General features: G+C 47.3%; 1 protein-coding gene across 3 annotated transcripts in view; it reads left to right on the plus strand.

The window, feature by feature from the left end:
- The window catches only part of SLC4A11 (solute carrier family 4 member 11), a 229,296-nt gene that overhangs the window by 20,907 nt on the left and 185,090 nt on the right, over nt 1–23,299 (plus strand). Inside the window, exon 1 of one of the 3 annotated variants that reach the window (XM_077933724.1) lies at nt 20,876–21,193. The exons of 1 other annotated variant lie outside the window; for it this stretch is intronic. In XM_077933724.1, coding sequence (XP_077789850.1) covers nt 20,992–21,193 — 202 coding nt within the window. In that variant the 5' untranslated portion in view covers nt 20,876–20,991. Of the gene's footprint in view, nt 1–20,875; nt 21,194–23,299 lie in introns of those variants that run through there. One more of the 3 variants, XM_077933723.1, reaches the window with a different exon arrangement.

Below are 23,299 nucleotides of genomic sequence, written 5' to 3' on the forward strand. Positions count from 1 at the left end.
TGGACATATTAAATTCGTGTCTGAACCAATTAAGACCAAAGCCATTAATTGGCAAGATGCATTAATTGGCACATGCATTAACTGTTCTAACGAATTAATCACAAATGTGCAGAGTCCCCTTCACTCACCCAATGAAACTGTCACTGAGAATGCCTGTTCAGACATCTTCCAGTCTCTCTCTCTCTCTCTCTCTCTCTCTCTCTCTCTCTCTCTCTCTCTCTCTCTCTCTCTCTCTCCCCCTGTGTGTTTAAAATGACTTTTATTATTTTGTGGTGATGTTCTTTTGCTGACTCCCCCCCCCCCATAATTTCTGGGCATGCATGGTTACAAATCAGTTTTGGGGAAAAGGTACTGTTTTGGGGGGACAGGGGGCGGGCGGGTGTGGGGGACTCCCTGGTTCTGAATGGGGTAACTGTGTCCCTGAAGGACAGGTGCGCAACCTGGGAGTCATTCTGGACTCACAGCTGTCCATGGAGTTGCAGGTCAATTCTGTGTCCAGGGCAGCTGTTTACCAGCTCCATCTGGTACACAGGATGAGACCCTATCTGCCCACGGACTGTCTCACCAGAGTGGTGCATGCTCTGGTTATCTCTCGCTTGGACTACTGCAATGCGCTCCATGTGGGGTTACCTTTGAAGGTGACCCGGAAACTACAACTAATCCAGAATGCAGCAGCTAGACTGGTGACTGGGAGTGGCCGCCGAGACCACATAACACCAGTCTTGAAAGACCTACATTGGCTCCCAGTATGTTTCCAAGCACAATTCAAAGTGTTGGTGCTGACCTTGAAAGCCCTAAACGGCCTCAGCCCAGTATACCTGAAGGAGCATCTTCACCCCCATCGTTCAACCCGGACACTGAGGTCCAGCACTGAGGGCATAGCTGTCAACTTTTCCCATTTCTTGTGAGGAATACGATTTGGAATAAGGGAATTTCCCTTTAAAAAAGGGAAACGTTGACAGCTATGGCTGAGGGCCTTCTGGCAGTTCCCTCGCTGCGAGAAATGAGGTTACAGGGAACCAAGCAGAGGGCCTTCTTGGTAGTGGCACCCGCCCTGTGGAACGCCCTCCCATCAGATGTCAAGGAAATAAACAACTACCTGAATTTTAGAAGACATCTGAAGGCAGGCAGCCCTGTTTAGGGAAGTTTTTAATGTTTAATGCTGTATTGTGTTTTTAATATTCTGTTGGGAGCTGCCTAGAGTAGCTGAGGAAACTCAGCCAGATGGGTGGGGTCGTTTAGGGCTTTAAAGGTCAGTAGTTTGTGTGATCTTTGCCCATGGAGTTTTCTTGGCAAGGATACTGGAGTGGCTTGCCGGTTCCTCCTCCAGGTGGATCACGTTTGGTCAAAACTCTCCACTATGACCTGTTCATCTTGGGTGCCCTGCTCGGCATAGTTCATAGCTTCTGAAGCTACCAGCATGAGTTTGACCAAACTGCGGGAGGCAGTGGAAGACAGGAGTGCCTGGCGTGCTCTGGTCCAGGGGGTCACGAAGAGGCGGACATGACTAAATGACTAAACAACAACAACAGTTTGTGTGAAAGGGATCTAGGGGTCTTAGTAGGCCACAAGTTGTACATGAGTCAACAGGGTGATGTAGCAACAAAAAAAAACCTAATGCTATTCTAGGCTGCATCCGCAGAAGTCTAGTGTCATGTGTACCCCAGGGATCTCAGGGAGAAATTGGGGAAATCCTCTTTTGTGAGTGGAACCCATGCCAAATGGGATGCAACTTACTGGATGCAATTTATTATGGCATCGGCTTCCGTGGAGAGGAGTTGATTTCACCAGATGCGGACTGTTGAAAGCAAACTCTTGGACCCGTGCCCAGGCCCAAAGCCAGCTAATCCAAGATCCAGGAAAAGGAATCCGGGTGTGACTGTAGGGGTTGGACAGGATTAATAGTGACCACAACAATTGCTGTTTAGGGTTGTGCTGTGTTCAAACACATATCCAGAGCGGGCAGGTAGAGCGCTGAGCCCGTGCTTCTGAAAACATTGTTTTCCTTTGAAATTGCTTTTGTATTGGAGTAGTTAAATAATAGTCTACATTGTGAACTTGCCTGAACAATGGCTCTATTCAGCTCTTGCCTTCTCTCTCGTAAGGAAGCAATGTTTATGTGAAGTGTACAGCCACTCGCTGCTCACTGGAAGGACAGATCCTGAAGCTGAGGCTCCAATACTTTGGCCACCTCATGAGAAGAGAAGACTCCCTGGAAAAGACCCTGATGTTGGGAAAGATGGAGGGCACAAGGAGAAGGGGACGACAGAGGACGAGATGGTGGGACAGTGTTCTCGAAGCTACCAGCATGAGTTTGACCAAACTGCAGGAGGCAGTGGAAGACAGGAGTGCCTGGCGTGCTCTGGTCCAGGGGGTCACAAAGAGTCGGACACGACTAAACAACTAAACAACAAGGTTTAAGGTGCCAATTGGCAATTAGCTTATATATCTGAGTTTCTAATGCTGGTACCAAGTCAGAAAAGGCTAAGATAGAGCTACACCAGTTTCTTCTGCAGAAACGAAAGTGATCAGGATCTGAAACTAAGGCACTTCCTCATATTGTCAGTCGAGGCATTTGTGGAATCACAGAATTGTAGAGATGGAAGAGACTCAAAAGGTTATCCAGTCAAGACCCCCCCCCCCAATGCAGGAATCACAGCTGTTCTTGCACTGTATGCAAGAATCTCCAGCTAACAGAAGACCCACCGGCTCTCTTGCAACTTGTATTTGGGAGCCGATTGTACCCATTTCACAGATGGAAAACTGAAGCTCTGAAAAAGGTCAGGTTAGCTAACCAGACGTTCATCCTCCTCCCCCCTCCTGCTTGTGTAATAAGCAGCCAAATTATGTTTGGGCCACGCCTTTGTGATCCAAAGGCCTTTGTGATCCAAAGGACGAGATGGTTGGACAGTGTTCTTGAAGCTACCAGCATGAGTTTGACCAAACTGCGAGAGACAGTGGAAGACAGAAGTGCCTAGCGTGCTCTGGTCCATGGGGTCATGAAGAGTCGGACACGACTAAACGACTAAACAACAACAACAGCCACTCGCTAGAATCAGCCCTCATGGCAAAGGGACAACTTTGGGGCTATGCTGCAGATTGAATGAAGAAAGTTGGGGGGCTATCTGTAGCAAAAGGACGTTTTGCCAGTGCTGGGGGGATTGTAAACCCCCCCCCCTAAAGTGGGAAGGGGCGTAGAGAGGGATGGGTGCTTTTGTCAACTTGGGTAACTCATTTTTCCCATCTTAATTCCAGTTCTCCACATTTTCTCATCCACTTGTGATTATTTTTTTTAAAAATTCAGACATTTTAGTGCATGCTAATGTATGTTTCTCCAAATGTAATCACTTTTGCAAACAGTTTCCCTCAATATAATATGTTATTTTGACTGCTATTTGAGAAACGCCTTAGTGCAGCCACAGCAGCACAACTGGACGCCTTCGTCTGCCCCAGCTGCAACAAGACATGTCTCTCCTGTATCGGTCTCTGTGGTCACAGCAGGCTCTGCAACCGTCCAACAGCTTGACCTCACTCTTATCCGCATCTGGGCCAGAGGAAGGCGTCCGGTTGTGCTGTTGCAGATGCACCAGGGCGTTTATTCTCTCTGCGCTCCTCCCAGCAGTCATTCCTCCTCTGGTCGTTGTTGTGGATACGCAACTTGGCTGCTTGTCTCCAGGCACTGCGGTCACCTGCAAGAATGCTCATTAAATAGCAATAGTGTCGTCTATTAGCATTGCTTAATCTGCCTGCAAACAAAGGGGCTATATTTTCAGGTTTGCCTTGTTTTCACCTTTTAAGCAACTGAAGTTTGTTCCTGTTCGTTTTATTGATCAGATAGTCCAGCACCTTTGGGAGGGCTACAGGTTCCCCCATCCATGATATATGTTTTCATCTTTCTTGCCACCCCCACCACAGTATCACATTTTGCCTATCCACTGACTAATCGGTCCAAGGCATGTTTAGCTGCGACATCAGTATTCAAAATCCACCAGGTGAATTTTGCACCTGGCTCCCAGCCACTTGCGACCAAGTGAAGATGTTTGGGGGACAGGATGGCTCCTGATGTTTCCACCATTCCATCATGTTAATTTTACTATTTGTACCCCGACCATCTTGCTGGGTTGCCCCAGCCACTCTGGGCAGCTTCCAACATATAGAAAAACATAATAAAACGTTAAACATTTTTTAAAAACCCTTCCCTATACAGGATTGCCTTCAGACAGTGTGGGGGCTGGATAACTCCATACCTTCCAACATTTCTCCAATGAAAACAGGGAAAGCCTACTATACTAGGCTTGCCATATGTCCGGAAAATTTCGGACATGTATGGAAATCAGATGCCTAAAATGGTATCTGGGGGGAATTTTAAGAGATGTCTGGATTTTCTGGGACGTATGGCAACCAAGGATTTTGGGGTGTCCCTCTCATTTACTTGTTTTTTTAATTTCTGGGGGAGGCTGCGCCCCGGAGGCAGTGAAAGTGATGAGAGGACACTTCCCTTGGGTGTGTGTGTGTGTGTGTGTGTGTGTGTGTGTGTGTGTGTGTGATGGAGAGGGAGGACGGGGGGGGGGGGGAGGAAGGTTCCTCTACTGCGAGCCTGGCCGTTTTTGGTTTTTCTTGGGGTGTTTTTCCGGGGGTTTTCCAGTTGTTGTTTCCCCCCCTGTCAGAGCTGGGCAGAGTGGCCTTCCAGATGTGCCAGGCAGCGATTGCCCCGCGATATCATGGTCTTGCGACGGAAAAGCCGCTGGTTCTCCTCTGCCAGGGGTGGCGGTTAATGATAAAACCCTGCTAAGTGTGGCTCATCTGCAGTTCGGGCAGGGGGGGGGAAACTTCCACATTTTCTGTCTTCCACCTTGAAATCCACAGCCGATGGGGAGTGGCCAGACGTATCTGCTGCTGGCAGTGTCAGGAATTTTACTTTTTGAAACATGGCAAGCCTAACTCCGTATAGTTAAAGCTATGATTTTCCCAATAGTGATGTATGGAAGTGAGAGCTGGACCATAAAGAAGGCTGATCGCCGAAGAATGGATGCTTTTGAATTCTGGTGCTGGAGGAGACTCTTGAGAGTCCCATGGACTGCAAGAAGATCAAACCGATCCATTCTGAAGGAAATCAGCCCTGAGTGCTCACTGGAATGACAGATCCTGAAGCTGAGGCTCCAATACTTTGGCTACTTCATGAGAAGAGAAGACTCTCTGGAAAAGACCCTGATGTTGGAAAAGATGGAGGGCACAAGGAGAAGGGGACGACGGAGGATGAGATGGTGGGACAGTGTTCTCGAAGCTACCAGCATGAGTTTGACCAAACTGCGGGAGGCAGTGGAAGACAGGAGTGCCTGGCGTGCTCTCGTCCATGGGGTCACGAAGAGTCAGACACGACTGAACAACTAAACAACAACAACAACAACAAGCCTAACTCTGCCCTCCAACATTTCTCCCATGAAAACAGGGACATCCTAAGGAAAAGTGGGACATTCTGGGATCAAATCAGAAACTGGGACGTCTTCTTTGAATGTCCATTTGGAAAATAGGGGCTGTGTTTTCACACATTAATACCACATCCTGTAGAATTCTATCTGTTATATATTATCTGCACAATCAGAATGAATTTCAGGAACCAAATTGCTTTTTCTGTGCAGACTGAGCTGGAGAAGTGAACAATGGTATAGTAAATTGTTGTAGCTTGTCTACGACAATTTCCCCACTGCCCTGCTCACAGTTGTGAGGAATAGTCTTACATTATGAATGGTCCATGTCACCGTTAAGAAAAAGTGGTCGGAATAGGACAATATATATGTAGACTGTCCCTGGATCAAGGGACTTTTCATTGCGCTCTCAAAGCTCTTAACCTGGCTCAAAGTTGCCATCTGAACTAGGCAGATGTTTAACTGAGAAGTGATCATAGCTTGGGATGCGGGTGGCGCTGTGGGTTAAATCACAGAGCCTAGGACTTGCCAATCAGAAGGTCGGCGGTTCGAATCCCCCTGACGGGGTGAGCTCCTGTTGCTCAGTCCCTGCTCCTGCCAACCTAGGAGTTCCAAGGCATGTCAAAGTATATAAATAGGTACTACTCCTGCGGGAAAGTAAACGGTGTTTCCGTGCGCTGCTCTGGTTCGCCAGAAGCGGCTTAGTCATGCTGGCCACATGACCCAGAAGTTGTACGCTGGCTTCCTTGGCCAATAAAGCGAGATGAGTGCCGCAACCCCAGAGTTGGTCACGACTGGACCTAATGGTCAGGGGTCCCTTTACCTTTACCCTTTAATCATAGCCCATCATTTGAAAAATAAGACATTAGAGCCATCTTGCCCAAAAATGGCAACTAGATGTTTCGTTTTGGCGACTGCAACCTTGGTTTAAGGAGCCATTTGGCACTTAGCTTATATATCTGAATTTCTAACACTGTAGCAAAAGCCTTTGGGTGATGGCCCTGCATACATGCTCCTTGCATACATGCTCCTAAAAACAAGAGACCTACCAGTTGTTGCTCCTGAATAATTTGGCCTCATTTGACAGGCTCCCACCAACCACTGCTTGATCATTAGGGACGGGAAATAAATTTGGTTAGGCGTTTAACATCAACCTACATATTTCACGTCTTCCAGAACAATATGTGAGCCACCCTCTGAAATTTGTACTCCCCCAAATTTTGTAGCACAGTTCTTCAATCAAATACTGTATATATTACGGGGAAGTGTCCTTTTAAATGTATATGCTATAGAAACCAACATGCAAAATGCATTATATTGGGGGGATATTCCTTAAATATATACATGCATGTCAGGTACAACTGCATACTGAAATAAATATATGAGGAGAAATTTGCACCAAAATACTGGCGAATTTTTATGAGGACGTTAAGAGAAAGTTGCAAACCCAATGAAGAAATGTAGAGAAATGAACTAAACTGAAAAACAGCAACGGAGACGGACAGATTCATTTATCCCTACTGATAGTTCCTTCTCTGCTCATTCTGCTTAGTGCACAAAATGTCAGCGTTTAAAGAATTGCTTATATAGAGGAAGAGGTTGGTTTTTGTTTTTTTGTTTTTTAAAAGAGAGGGTTCTTTTGTCTTGCTTTTTCGCTTAAATTGCACCAATCCAAGATGTACAGCACATAAATCTTGTCAAAGGAGGTTTCGTAATGTTGATCATAAGGAAGGACACCCTGTACGGGGCTCTCAGCTGGCTCTTTGCACTTCCATTGTTCTCGCAGGAGCGGGGGAATAATTTCTGACCACAGAAAGGAAATGAATGCTGCCGAGTTGGTGCCCTTTCTTGTTTTGATGAAAATGCAATGCCTTGCAGGGAAGCTTCCTCCTTTAACGATAGCCGAGGATGCCTTCGCAGTAGGCACAATTGGTGTGTTTTAATATACAGCAGTCTGGGGGGGAGTGATTTTGGCATGCAAATGACAACAGCGCTGCACAGCTAGGAAAAGGGGGGGATCGCTAGTGCTGCTGGATTATTGGCCTGCTTTTTAAAATGGTGATGGCCCTTTTCATAAAAATATCACGATGCTATTCTTTGAAGAGAAGGAATTACAGTGGTACCTTGGTTCTCAAACTTAATTCGTTCCGGACGTCCGTTCCAAAACCAAAGCGTTCTAAAACCAAGGCGCGTTTTCCTATAGAAAGTCATGCAAAACGGATTAATCCGTTCCAGACTTTTAAGAACAACCCCTAAAACAGCAATTGAGCATGAATTTTACTCTCTAACCGAGACCACTGATCCATAAAATGAAAGCAATAAACAATGTACTGCAATCACACAATCTCAATCAGTAGCTGAACTGGGTTCTTCCACACAGTCACAAAAACAAAACAAAAAGAGCCGCAAAAACACAAAATAAATAGCAAAAACAGACAGAGCTCAGTGTAACACTCAAAACGGAAGTGTGACACTCAAAATGGAGCATGTTCGGCTTCCGGAAAAAGTTCGCAAACTGGAACACTTACTTCTGGGTTTGCAGTGTTTGGGTTCCAAGGTGTTTGAGAACCAAGGTACCATTGTATAGAATTCATAGTATTGTAAAGTCGGAAGGGACCACGAGGGTCCTCTAGTCCAACCCCCTGCAGTGCAGGAATCTTTTGGCCAAAGTGGGGGCTTGAACCCACAACCCTGAGATGAAGAGTCTCGTGCTCTACTGACTGAGCCATTCCAACCTGGCATCTCCAGGTAGGACTGGGAGAGTCCAAAGCTTGAAATGATGGAGAGCTGCTCCCAGTCCATTTAGCGAGTTAGATGGGCCAGTGGCCTGACTTTCCTATGTGGGGCACACTCCCTTAAAATAGCCGTGCTTCATTATGCCAGTGACAGGGGATGATGACATTCTGGTTGGCATCTGTCTGTCTTAAGGTAAAGGTAAAGGTACCCCTGCCCGTACGGGCCAGTCTTGACAGACTCTAGGGTTGTGCGCTCATCTCACTCTAGAGGCCGGGAGCCAGCGCTGTCCGAAGACACTTCCGGGTCACGTGGCCAGCGTGACAAGCTGCATCTGGCGAAACAGCGCAGCACACGGAACGCCGTTTACCTTCCCGCTGGTAAGCGGTCCCTATTTATCTACTTGCACCTGGGGGTGCTTTCGAACTGCTAGGTTGGCAGGCGCTGGGACCGAATGACGGGAGTGCACCCCGCCATGGGGATTCGAACCGCCGACCTTTCTATCGGCAAGCCCTAGGCGCTGAGGCTTTTACCCACAGCGCCACCCGCGTCCCTTCTGTCTGTCTTGGGAGACAACAAAGAGTGCGCCTTTAAGGGGGAAGTCATACTGTTGGAACTTGCAGCGCCTGCTGTGGCTGCAGAGACTGATGTGGAAGAGACGGGTTTTGTTGCGGCTGGGGCAGAGGAAGGCGTCCAGTTGTGCTGCTGCAGATGCATCACAGCGTTTCTTCTCTCTGCGCTCCTCCCAGCAGTCATTAGGGAAACGGGTGGCACTGTGGTCTAAACCACTGAGCCGCTTGGGCTTGCCGATCGGAAGGTCGGTGGTTCAAATCCCCACGATGAAGTGAGTTCCCATTGCTTGGTCCCAGCTCCTGCCAACCTAGCAGTTTGAAAGCACACCAGTGCAAGTAGATAAACAGGTAACGCTAAGGCAGGAAGGGAAATGGTGTTTCCGTGCGCTCTGGTTTCCGTCACAGTGTCCCGTTGCACCAGAAGTGGTTTAGTCATGCTGGCCACATGACCTGGAAAGCTGTCTGTGGACAAACGCCGGCTCCCTGGGCCTGAAAAGCGAGATGAGCTCTGCACCCCATAGTCGCCTTTGACTGGGCTTAACTGTCCAGGGGTCTTATACCAGCAGTCGTTTCTCCTCTGGTCACTGCTACACAGTCTGACTTTGCAAATTATGCTGTGCCCATAGCCTTGGTATGGTCCCACTCACTATTTGTGTATGGCTTTGGGTCTTCTCCGTTATTATAATTAATAATATAAGTTATATACTGCTTACATGCAGAAATGGCTCTTGGGAGTTTGCAAATATGAAATCAACAGGATATTGGCCTACACAGGCCAGTGGCTTTTCTGGTGTTTTTATGCATATTAATTCTCATTACCTTCCCAGAACTATGGGGCAAATCTGACAGCTATTCTCTGCGCCTTCTCCCTCAACTCAAAATAATAATGCCACGCAATCTTTACTTCTGTCCTCTGTCTCCCAACATGCCACAACTGCAGCCACTTTCGAACTTGCTGGATTGCTTCCAATAAATATATTTTTTCTTCCTCCTAACAACAGTTCTATTAGGAAAGAGCATTGTGAGCTTGGGGTGTTTCCAGGAGGAGGCTGTAGGCACACCTTGCCCAATGCAACCAGGAAACCCAGGAATTACTTGGAATTTTAATCTGGGTAAGGAATGCATTCCTTTTTCTGGCTGCTTCACCTTTTGTTTTGTATTAGTGTTGCCAAGTCACTTTTCACTGGCATGCAGGATGTTCCTCGCCTGAAACTACCCACGGCAGCCAAGATATCAAGCCATACTAGCTCTTGAGAACTGCAAGAGAGACAAATGCACACACATATTTTGTTATAGGAAATCTTAGCCGTGTCTGGGTCAACCGAAAAGCTCATTTTTCTTTTTCCTGATTACTTACATTGGACTTTAACTTCTGTCGGCTTGGTTTTTAAAATGAAACTGGCCCTGAAAGAAGGATGGATCCAATGTGCTCTCTGGGAACTGTTCTTATTCTTATTCTTATTCTTATTCTTATTCTTATTCTTATTCTTATTCTTATTCTTATTCTTTGCTAGCCCTTCACCAGCAGGCCCCAGGGTGGGTTACATGAATTTAAAATGCCAACTTGGAAACAGTTAAAACTGAATTAGCCTATGGCAGGAGCAGGGAATCTGTCCCTCCAAATGTTGCAGAACCACAACACCCATCATCCCTCACCATTGGCCAGCTTGGCTGGTGATGACGGGAGCTGTAGTCAGGGGTGGGCAAATAATAGGTCCATTCTGGTTCATCTCAGTTTCTCATCTTTCTCTTCTTAATTTCAGTTCACATTTCCTCACCAGTTTGCAATTAAAACATACAGCTCTCATGAAAATTCATTTTTGCGAAGCTCCCCCCCCCCCACAATATTTATGCATTTCAATACGTCGTTTTCACAAAGGCATAGACTGCTGTACATATTTTACCCTAATAAATGTCTTTGGCTTTCGCGTATTTCTTGGTCGGCGAGCATCACTACAAAATTCAGTGAATTTCAGATGGCTTCGTGTTTGCTTCGCACAGTGTTTCAGAAAGTGTAGATTAGGTAAAGGTAAAGGGACCCCTGACCATTAGGTTCAGTCGTGACCGACTCTGGGGTTGCGGCGCTCATCTCACTTTATTGGCCGAGGGAGCCAGCGTACAGCTTCCGGGTCATGTGGCCAGCATGACTAAGCCGCTTCTGGCAAACCAGAGCAGCGCACGGAAACACCGTTTACCTTCCCACAGGAGCGGTACCTATTTATCTACTTGCACTTTGATGTGCTTTCGAACTGCTAGGTTGGCAGGAGCTGGGACTGAACAAAGGAAGCTCACCCCATTGCGGGGATTCGAACCGCCAACCTTCTGATCAGCAAGTCCTAGGCTCTGTGGTTTAACCCACAGCGCCACCCGCATCCCTGTAGATTAGGTAGGATTGCCTTTAAATGCAAATGGAATTGAATTTCAACCCCCCCCCCCCGCCTTGCTTCTAATCCTACAATTGTCAGAAGTTGGCTAATGCTGATGCGAGTTGGACCTCGGCTCCGCACCCCCTAGCTTATGCAAACCAAAACTGGGCCTTTCTAGAAAGTTCTGGCTCCCTTCTGCCTGTGAGCAGCTGTGTTCCAAGCTGGGATTGAGGAGGAATCTGCACTTTCAGACACATTTTTGTTCTTGCTGCAAAGAGCATGCAAAGAGAAGACGATCACTTTCTCTTTCTGTCTGTCTCTCCGAGTTTGGGTGCAATTTTGGGTTTTTGTTGAATCATAGTTGGGAGGGACCCACAAGTGTCCAGCACCCTGCAATGCAGAGATCGCCATCATATCCCGACAATTGGGATAGCTCTGTTGGTAGAGTAGGACACTCTTGTCCTCAGGGTTGCAGGTTTGAGCCCCACTGTGCTGGGCCTGGGGGTAACCCGTGAAACGTGGTCCAGGACCGGTCCAGAATCCGAAGGTTCTGCTGGGAGTCAGTCTGACAGGGTCAAGGCAGGAAGCCAGGCAAGGACAGGTACAGGATCTTAGGCAGGATCTAGCACACAGCAATGTTGCTCCCGCAACCTGGGGCAGGGTCCGACAGCCTTTTATCTTTCTCAGGGTAGCAGCCGGTCCTGATCCCCCGGTGACTCACCTCCCTGTCTTGCCTGAAGGCGATCACTCCTCCTGCGAGTACTCAGGTCTCTCCTTCTCTCAGACCTTAGTCTCTGCAGCTCGGGAGATGTCAGTGGGTTACTAGACCCAGGGGCCGCCTCAGCCTCCCCTGACCCAGCCGGTAGTGGAGCAGCTGTATGTGACGGCCCAGCTGAAGGCAAGGAGGTAATCCCCGCATCTGGAGCCAGTGCAGGCTCAGGCCCCTGACTCGGCCCAGCTGGAGTTTGTTGCGGGGGAACCTGTGCAGATTGGGACTCTTCAGGATCAGGCCCTAGACTTGGTTCAGATGATGCCCGAGGCAAAGGACTGAGACTGAGACTCCTCTTGTTCCGAGCCCGAGTCCCAGGCCATCACACCCACATTGGGCAAAAATATTCTTGGACTAGATGATCGTTGGGGTCCCTTCCAACTCTGTGATTCTGATCTCCATCATTTTCCACGGACGCAGGGAAATGCAGGAGGCAGGCAAGGCTGGACAAATGTTTCTGGACCACGGACAGCTCCGAATGAGCAAGGAGCTCTGATAAAAGTTGGGAGTTGACTGAGACAGAGGCATAACGCTCCGGAGACAGCCTCTTCCAGGCTGCAACTCCTTGTTAGAGAGCTTCAGACTCTGAAAAGTTCTAGTCTCTGAACTGAAGACTCCTCCTTCGTTCCATAGCCTCCCTGCTTGCACAGGGCAGACACCAGGAAATCTGGAAAATATATATATAGATTTGACCGATGGATGGCATGATCAGAGTATCCTTGGATTACATTTGGCCAAGAATGCTGCTCGCCCCAAAATGGAAAGAAGCAGAAGTCCCAGCAAAGGAAGAATGGATGCTAAAACTTACGGGATATGTAGAAATGGCAAAACTCACCGGATGATAAGAAAGCAAGTTAACAAACTTAAAAACAACAACAAAAAACGGAATGGAAATGGTTTATCGAATACTTACAGATGAATTGCAAACAGGTAAAAACATTGGGAGGATTATCGTAATAACCCACGGTTTCGTAAGAGTTTATATTTAGGTAATTAAATGAGCAAATTAAATGAATTTGGATATGCAGAAGATTTTAAAAAATAAGGAACTGCAGAAAAAGGGGGAAGGAAGTCAAACTTTGAAACGTTAAAATGATTGTGAAATTAATGATAGGTATAAATTTGGAAAGTGTAATAAAAACTAAAAAATATATATCTTTGCCCATATTTCATAGAATTGTAGAGTTGGAAGGGACCCCGAAAGTCATCTAGTCCACCCCCCTTGCAATGCAAGAATATCAGCAAAAGCATCCAACCTCTGCTTAAAATAACAAGATCTCATTAAATCTACACATCATTCCCTTGGAGTTCATAAAGATGAGAAGTAGGAAGAGAACAGAGCTTTGATGGATTTGCGTCTCCTACTTTTCTGGCTGTTAACTAAAGGATGAGAGACTGCGGCTGTTATTTGCGCGACTACAGAGAAGGAGAATGTAGACATTAATGAGCAATATAACTAGTGAAGAGGGAAGAGAGAAATACCTCATTAAGGACTTCTTTTTTCAGCGGGGGGGGGGGGGTTGCGAATGGGCTTTATTGGTATATACCTTGGATCATTACAGGCCTAACAAAATTAATACTTGTGGATATTTCGGCATACTAGGGCAAATAAATGAATCACAAAATGGCGGGCAAGTTTTTGAAGAAGCCACCTTCCTAGCGGTGCAGCATTAAAACTTCAGGCACATTTTCAAAGCTAAGCAGGGTCCGTGTCAGGAGTGCGTGCAGGAGCCAGGCCCTGTGACCAATAGGACTTTGCAGGACAGGGGCCTTCCTAAGTTTGTTCTGGAGAGGCAAGGTGTGGCTGCACAGGTGAAGCCGATTAGTAACTCACAGCACCTGGTGGCAAGAGCTGGGAAGGGATATATAAGCTCAGCATTTCCCTTCGGCTCTTTATCACAGCAACATGTTTCCTGCCTTGCTGTGTTCGGCTTCTTGCTTCTCGACCCTCAGACCCTTGACTTAACAAAAAAAATTCCTTCCAGTAGCACCTTAAAGACCAACTAAGTTAGTTCTTGGTATGAGCTTTCGTGTGCATGCACACTTCTTCAGATACCTGAAGAAGTGTGCATGCACACGAAAGCTCATACCAAGAACTAACTTAGTTGGTCTTTAAGGTGCTACTGGAAGGAATTTTTTTTGTTTTGACTATGGCAGACCAACACGGCTACCCATCTGTAACTGGAACCCTTGACTTAGTGACTCTTTGCTTCTCGACCCTCGGACCCTTGACTTCGTGACTCCTTGCTTCTCGACCCCCGGACCCTTGACTTCGTGACTCCTTGCTTCTCGACCCTCGGACCCTTGACTTCGTGACTCCTTGCTTCTCAACCCCCGGACCCTTGACTTCGTGACTCCTTGCTTCTCAACCCCTGGACCCTTGACTTCGTGACTCCTTGCTTCTCAACCCCCGGACCCTTGACTTCGTGACTCCTTGCTTCTCAACCCCCAGACCCTTGACTTCGTGACTCCTTGCTTCTCAACCCTCGGACCCTCGACTCCGTGACTCCTTGCTTCTCGACCCTCAGACCCTTGACTTTGTGACTCCTTGCTTCTCGACCCTCGGACCCTTGACTTCGTGACTCCTTGCTTCTCAACCCCCGGACCCTTGACTTCGTGACTCCTTGCTTCTTAACCCCCGGACCCTTGACTTCGTGACTCCTTGCTTCTCAACCCCCGGACCCTTGACTTTGTGACTCCTTGCTTCTCAACCCCCGGACCCTTGACTTCGTGACTCCTTGCTTCTCAACCCCCGGACCCTTGACTTCGTGACTCCTTGCTTCTCAACCCTCGGACCCTTGACTTTGTGACTCTCTGCTTCTCGACCCCCGGACCCTTGACTTCGTGACTCCTTGCTTCTCGACCCTCGGACCCTTGACTTCGTGACTCCTTGCTTCTCGACCCCCGGACCCTTGACTTCGTGACTCCTTGCTTCTCAACCCCCGGACCCTTGACTTCGTGACTCCTTGCTTCTCAACCCCCGGACCCTTGACTTTGTGACTCTCTGCTTCCTGACCCTAAGATCCCTGGCTTCTGGACTCTCATTCCTGCTCCCACCCCGCCATCTTGCTCCCGGTCCCGACATCCTCAGCCGGGACTTCGATTGCCCATAGACCGGACCATGATAGTCCAGTCCGGTTTCAAATTGGATGGGGGACCACGCGTTGAGATTCCTGCATGGCTGGGGGTTGGAATGGATGACCCTCAGGGTCCCTTCCAGTTCTGTGATGCTTTGCCAGGGGTGGGTGAGGTCAGAGACAAAAGGGGGTGGACCAAGGAATGCAATGCTTACCTTTGTACAAGAGGAGGCTGGTTTTGACTAACGCACCCCTCTCCATCCTATGCCCAGGCCAGCAAGAGACATTATCAGAGTTTGACACATCCCATTCTGGAAAAAAACAACATTCAAGGGGTGTGTAAAAAAAGGCCAGCAAAGGGTGTGTCTGGGAGGGGGGGCAGCCTAGGGGTAGTCCCAGGGCCAGAGAGAGAGAGAGAGAGAGAGAGAGAGAGAGAGAGAGAGAGAGAGGTTTGGGGGTCCACATTTGCCCTCCAGATCGGAGGACTCAGTACGTTCTAGGCTTGGATATCTTTCGGAGTCATTTGAGGTTTTACAGCCTTGGGAGTTTTCAAAATGTTCTTGTCAACATCATGACAACAAATACAGCAGGCTTAGGAGAGAGAAAAATTAAAATCCCAGGAATTCATGATCTGCTTTGGAGAGACAGAAGAAAGGGAAGAGATGATTTCTTCAATAAATGCACACTCGCGCTTCCACTTAATAAATCACTATTCACTTCGTTGTCCTTCTGTGCTGGATTTTGTGAACAGCGTCGAAGTATATAATTGTTATCGCCTAGCAACTTCAATCCCACCCTCCAGCTACTGCCTCATTCAGCGAAGTGCTCTTTATTTTAATTGTAATTCGCATCAATTTGTTTCGTGTTAAGGCAGGTCAGTGATTTCTGCCCCCCCTTCCGCTGCCGAAATAGCTTGGCGCCGTTTAATCTTCAGACGTTAAACAGATCTCACCTCTGTAACCCAGGAATCTTCTGCCCCACATGGGATTCGAACCCACAATCCTGAGATGAAGTTTCGTTCTCTACCTTGAAATGCAAACATTTTATTTACTTCTTTGCTGAATTTGTATACCACGCTTCATCTGAAGATCAGATAAAAAGTGCAAAACGAAAACACAAAAATACAGAATGAAATGAAACAAAACAAACCAATAGCACACACACCCCGGCACATTTAAAAGGCCATAGACGCCGAACGGCTGGTTGAAGAGAAATGCTTTTGCCTGGCGCCTAAAAATATGCAATGAAAAATGGCGTCTTCCTTTAGGCTATTTTTGTTGGGATCATGGAAAGGAGGAAGAGATTTTTTAAATTTCATTTTAAATACTCGCTGCCTGTTGTGGCGCCAAGATTGTCCAGGACTCTTGGGTACCAGTTACATTAAATGAGGAATGTGCGTATTAATTCCATTTGAGCAACTAGCCTCAAATCTACTTTGACCCCTAAACATGTGGGGTTATTTCTTCCCACCACTCCCAAGACATCAGTAGGGCACTGGCTTCCTTGCCCCAAGTCTTCAGGATGGGGCGAGGCACAAGGAAGACTCGAGTAAATAGCCTTGGCGCATAGTAACCACTTTCAGGTTTGCTAATGACTGTTGCAAGAACTCGTCTCATAAGCACCTGACGATACTATTCAAAAGACGCCCATTTTAATAAATGGGGGCAGCGAGTTTGTCATTTCAGTCCAGGGCGTTCTCTTCTGCTGGAAGTCTGCCACACCTTGTTTCGATGATCTCTCAGCACAGTCGTGCCAAGGTCTTGCATGTGCATTTGATGGTTATCGTGATGCGCTGAGGGTCTTTGAGGACACGCTCCAAGAGCTGCAACTGCGAAAGGATGCTGACAAGTTGGAAGGTGTACAGAGAAGGGCAACCAAGATGATTAAGGGTCTGGGAACCAAGCCTGATGAGGAATGGTTGAAGGAGCTGGGTATGTTTAGCTTGAAAAAGAGGAGACTGAGAGGAGATATGAGAGCCATGTTCAAATATCTTGGGGGTTGTCACATGGAAGAGGGAACAAGCTTTTTTTTTTTTACTCCTGCTCTGGGGGGTAGGACTCAAACCAACAGCTTCAAGGTACAGTGGTACCTCGGGTTAAGTACTTAATTCGTTCCGGAGGTCCGTTCTTAATCTGAAACTGTTCTTAACCTGAAGCACCACTTTAGCTAATGGGGCCTCCTGCTGCCGCTGTGCTGCCAGAGCATAATTTCTGTTCTCATCCCGAAGCAAAGTTCTTAACCCGAGGTACTATTTCTGGGTTAGCGGAGTTTGTAACCTGAAGCGTATGTAACCTGAAGCGTATGTAACCCGAGGTACCACTGTACAAGGAAGGACTAAACAGCTCAGGACCGCAATACCTCAAGGATCGCCTCTTTCCGTATGAATCTACCCAGACCCTGAGATCATCTTCTGAGGCCCTTCTTCGTCTGCCTCCTTCTCAAGAGACCAGGAGGATGGCAACATGAGAACAGGGCCTTCTCTGCAGTGGCTCCCCGTCTGTGGAATGCTCTCCCCAGGGAAGTTCGCCTGGCGCTTTCATTATACACCTTTAGGCGCCAGGCAAAAATGTTCCTTTTTAACCAGGCCTTTGGCTGATCTGTTTGACATCTTATGCCCTTTTAAAATGTGGGCTGTGTGTGTTATTGGGTTGTTGTTTTTATTTTGATTATATATGTTGTCATCTTTTCTGTGAACTCCCCTGAGACCTCAGGGTATAGGGCGGTATATAAACTCAATCAATAATAATAATAAACGTCAGGAAGAACTTTCTGACGGTAGGAGCTGTTGGGCAGTGGAACAGACTCCCTTGGGAAATGGTGGACTCTCCTTCGTTGGAGGTTTTTAAGTAGAGGTTGAATGGCCATCCGTCATGGATGCTTTAACTGAGATTCCTGTATTGCAAGGGGTTGGACTAGAGGACGCTTGGAGTCCTTTTTCCTTTAGTAAATCCTTATATGTAGCCCAATTTTGTTCCATGTTTTTCTTTTTTACCATTATCGCTTCTGAAGGTGAAATCCACCAGGGTGTCTTAGGTTCCAGTAATTCCTTGTACTTTACCCATACTCTATATATTGGTTTCCTTATGATGTGATTAAGAAATCCCCTGTGGACTTTCACCTTTTCATATCGTAAATAAGCATGCCACCCATAGGTAAAAGGGACCCTGACCATTAGGTTCAGTCGTGACCGACTCTGGGGTTGCAGCGCTCATCTCGCTTTATTGGCCGAGGGAGCCGGCGTACAGCTTCCGGGTCATGTGGCCAGCATGACTAAGCCACTTCTGGCGAACCAGAGCAGCGCATGGAAACGCGTTTACCTTCCCGCCGGAGCAGTACCTATTTATTTACTTGCACTTTGACGTGCTTTCGAACTGCTAGGTTGGCAGGAGCAGGGACTGAGCAACGGGAGCTCACCCTGTTGCGGGGATTTGAACCACCGACCTTCTGATAGGCAAGTCCTAGGCTCTGTGGTTTAACCCACAGCGCCACCCTTCCAAACCCAATAGGTCTCCATCTTGTAATGTTATCCACTCTTTCAACCAATTCAAGCAGACTGAGTCATAGTACAAATTTAGGTCAGGTTGGAGTCCTTTCCAGCTCTACGAGACTATGATTCTAATATTTTATGAAATGTGTCTGTTTACCAGGAATGAATTTCGTGAGCCTTGGCGGGGCAGACACAGCACCCTGGTTTCATGCTAGTTGCAGTCACTCATTTCTGCTGCCTTCTCTCAACAATCCCCAAGCCTTGGTTTTGATCAGTGACGCCCCTTAGTCCTAGCACCACTCAGGTGGGTGCCATTGCCATTCTAAGAGAACAGGCGAGGTGTTCATGGTGAGTTCTGGCACTTCTTTTTGTTAAGATAATAATATCTATATTCCACCCTTCACCAGAAGATCACAGGGCGGTTTACACTGTAAAACCACAAAAATGCATGGCACAGCATCAATGAGAACAACCAATACCCCCCAGTCCCGAAGAGTCTTCTGCTGCCCATGTTGTGCCGCTCTTCCCATTTCTGAATTAGCATGAAATCAGTTCCGCGTTCAATAGCTGGCATTCATCTTCCATAGGGGAAAAACATGCTTGGCCTATAAGAGCTTTGATGGAACAATCCTGTGTAGACCAGTTTTGTCGTGGTGAGACTTAAACGAAACCACAGGGTTTAAAATTTTTATTTCTGGAAGTTTCAGCTTTAGGGTGAACTTGCACAGAAGTGGGATTGTTCTGCATTCATGGGAGCTTTTGATTCCGGAGTGTCAAGCAGTTTGGAGTGCATTTAAATAGTTCCTCACTTAAAACAGTTGATGGTGCTCAAGCAATCGCTGCCATCGTTCACCCCTCGGAACCACAAGCACTCTGCGCTCTTGCCTCTAGCAGAACACGATCTGAATGTATTATGTAGTCCAAGGATCCGTGTGATTTGCTGGCAGTCTTGTGCTGTTGTTCATTTATATTTATTCAGTTTATATTTTGCCCTTTATCAAAAGATCCCAGGGTGGTGTACGACATTAAAATCACATTGCAGAACTTCAGTGATCAAAACATAACAAAAGGCATACTGAGAGAAAGCATAATAATGATAAAATAGTCATGCTCACTTTCACAGGCTATAGATTATTTAATATTCCTGGGGGGAAAGGAATATTTTTGCCTGGAACCTAAGGATGTGCAATGGTGGTACCAGGCGAGCCTCTCTGGGAGGAGCGTTCCACAACCGGGGGGCCACCACAGAAAAGGCCCAGCTCTTTAAAGAAGTTGTAGGCCAGCCCTGTTCATAGTAGAAGCCATGGTAGAAGCTGACAAAGCGGTGTAGGACTGAGCTGAAGCTCGTAATGTGTGTGTGTGTGTGACTAACGTGGCTCTCTGGATGTTGCTGGACTCCAACTCCCATCACCCCCAACTTGCATGGGCTGGTAGCCAAGGATGATGGGAGTTGTAGTCCAGCCACGTGGGGAGCCTCAGAGGTGAGCCACCCCTGTAATAAAGGACGAAGGAGGCCAAATCGGGGTCTCAATCCAAGTCCACTGGATCAGGCCAGACCTGGTTCTTTCGCACTGTGCCCTTCAATATCGGGTGCCGGGTGCGAGCAAAGCATAGAAACGGCACAATATTCATTCCCATTTGGGTTGGCTGGCAACAGTTACATTAAAGGTAAAGGTAAAGGGACCCGTGACCATTAGGTCCAGTCATGGCCGACTCTGGGGTTGTGGCGCTCATCTCGCTTTATTGGCCGAGGGAGCCGGCGTACATGTGGCCGGGTCATGTGGCCAGCATGACTAAGCCGCCTCTGGCGAACCAGAGCAGCGCACGGAAACGCCATTTACCTTCCCGCTGGAGCGGTACCTATTTATCTACTTGCACTTTGACGTGCTTTTGAACTGCTAGGTTGGCAGGAGCAGGGACCGAGCAACGGGAGCTCACCCCGTCGCAGGGATTCGAACCACCAACCTTCTGATCGGCAAGTCCTAGGCTCTGTGGTTTAACCCACAGTGCTACCCGCGTCCCTAACAGTTACGTTACAAAGGCTTATTTCATTTTAAAAACAATTGGTACCAGATCTTAAGTCATAAATGTCATCGGTGTGCATCAGCAGAGCAGGACTTCAGCGTCGCCGTTTATGAAGGCAACCATCCTAGTCTCCAGACCTAAATTGTTTTCAGCAATGCACGCGCAGTTCCGATGCACTTTCTTAACATGAAATATGTCGTGTGGAATGAGAGGAATTGAGTAACCTGCCGTGCTGTTCTTTCAACGAGTTGGGGAAGCAAAACCTTCTGATTCCCCCCCTTTTTAAAAATGCTTTCCGACACCCCCCCCCCCTTCTTGATTCAGTGTCGTTTGAGGCTGGCATGTACCAAGTGTTCGCCGCGTTCTGCATGCTGCTTCCGACCTGTCAGCAGCTGTTAAGGCTGTGACAGCGAGATAAAAGGCGATGTTCTGAAGTATGAAGGTTTCTCGAAACCACATCCCAGGCTCTGACAATTCTTGTTTGCAATGTTCGGAAGTAGAATTCAGCAGAGCTCTCACATGGCTCTGAGTTGCACATGAGTGGCAGATCTGCTTTGTGGGCATCGACTGAGGATGAGGACGGTTCTTGGGTTCTCGGGTCCATCTTTCGGCACGGAAGATGGCTTGGCAAGTTAGGCTGCCTCTCGCTGTTTGGGGCAAACGCTCTGGTCGCCAGCTGCAACCGTCATGCGCCGTGGGTCCCAGCACTCCGTGACACGATGTTCGTGACAATTTCGGGTAAAGTGAAATCCCTCCCATTTTCCAATATTTGTGTGTGAGTGCGTGAGAGAGAGAGAGAGAGAAGTAATTTGAACAAAAAAAATAGTGACATGCTTTTCGTTCTGAAAAAACGAAACCAATGTTTGTGTGTGTTTCAGTAACTGGGGCATGACTCTGTTTTCCCCCTCTGGTTGTGCTGCTCAACAGGAGAGTGCTTTTGTCTTGTGGCTTCCAGTTGCAATTAAGGCTCTTTTCAAGCATCCTTTTTGCTGCTTCTGAATATGCGCTGTGCCTCTGCACTTTATGTTTAAGAGCAGGAAATCTTGGACTCGGAGCCTCTTATTGTCCCTCCGTTTTAAAAATAACTACCCTCCTTATCTAGCGAAGGATGCCTCCGGCAATAGCAGGCATGCATTCCCTCGGTTTGAGTCATAGCGAAATAGCATGGAGGGAAAGAGAAAGGAGATGTTGACAAGGAGACCCTGGATGGCGATGCTTTAAATTCAGCTCTTGTACGGGAGAATTGGCAATACGGCTTTGGATGAGATTTACGTTTTTCTCCAAGTGAGAGCCGCTTTCCGAGCATCTGTTGACGTATTCTGCCTTGGACGAAGGAAGCTTTATATAACCCACTTGAGCTGGGGCACCTTCGTTGCTCCTTTCATTCTTTGCACCCCGGAAAGTAGAAGTTCGGTGCTGCAGCAGCACATTTTGGCGACCCTGCTGCTGCCGTTTCCCCAAATCATTTGGCAAACCTGGAAGCCTGGGTTATTACAGGTGTGTACATTTCCTTAGGGACATGGGTGGCGCTGTGGGTTAAACCACAGAGCACAGGACTTGCCGATCAGAAGGTCGGTGGTTCGAATCCCCGCGACGGGGTGAGCTCCCGTTGCTCGGTCCTTGCTCCTGCCAACCTAGCAGTTTGAAAGCACGTCAAAGTGCAAGTAGATAAATAGGTACCACTCCATCGGGAAGGTAAACGCCGTTTCCGTGCGCAGCTCTAGTGTGTCAGAAGTGGCTTAGTCATGCTGGCCACATGACCCGGAAGCTGTACGCCCGCTCCCTCAGCCAATAAAGCAAGATGAGCGCCGCAACCCCAGAGTCAGCCAGGCTCTGTGGTTTAACCCACAGCGTCACCCATGTCCCTGTGACGCACTGGGCATTGTACAAAAGGAGCTGAACATTAGAAATTATTTTGGCCCTGTTTTGTGGATCAGATCCTAACAGATAACATATCTTTGGACCAGTTCCTATTTCTAATGCCCTGCAAAGATTTGGTTTATCTTTTACAAATATAAGAATGCAGAATCTGGATGGATGCAGATGCACGCACATCAGTCTCTACTTCTGTTTTCTTTCTCGGTCTGAACTCTGCTGCCCGAGGAATACAAAGTTCAAGCTTGCAAAGCTTTTAGTGGGCTATGTAAGCAATTTATTTTCATCTTACATCTGAAATATAAGGGCCTTTTGATTTTGTTAGCTTGGTTCATAATACCGAAAGCAGAAAGGTATTTTGTCACTTCTAAAGAGGAATGAATGGTATTATGACTAGAATAGAAAAAGGAATTAGGCCTTGTTTGCATTTGGATGCAAATCTAATTAATCCATGTGTCCTGAAGCGGTATGTGAAACAAAATGCAACTGTTCTTCAAAATCTGCACTTCTGTAACCATAAAAAATGTGCATATTATGGGAATGTGTGCTTAAGAATGCATATATTAGTGAGAAAAACATAGGAAGATGCACTGTATTAGGGGAAATCACTTGCAAAATCTGCACGTTGGGCAAAATGGCAAAGAAAAATATGCATGTTAGGATTAATGGATGCTAAAGCACTGAGGAATCTCTGGGAGGATTTTAAATAAAACATTCAGAAAGCGACGCTGAAATGAGGCAAACAGAACCTGTGTTTGAAAAATGAGAAACGAAAATGGACAGAGCCACACTGTAAACATTTGTGAACGAGGTTGCGCTTCTGAGAAAGTGGACTCTGGTCAGCAGAAACATTTGCTGTAATAAATTTATTGTGCCTTTTAAGATGCCTCAAGTCTCTTGACTGGTTTGGCAGCTGTAGACCAGCAGAGCTACCTCTCTGGAAATTGGGGGAAAGCAAAGTTCTCTTCT

The sequence above is a fragment of the Podarcis muralis genome, chromosome 9, assembly GCF_964188315.1.
Source record: "Podarcis muralis chromosome 9, rPodMur119.hap1.1, whole genome shotgun sequence".
In the NCBI taxonomy this organism is placed as follows: Eukaryota; Metazoa; Chordata; class Lepidosauria; order Squamata; family Lacertidae; genus Podarcis; species Podarcis muralis.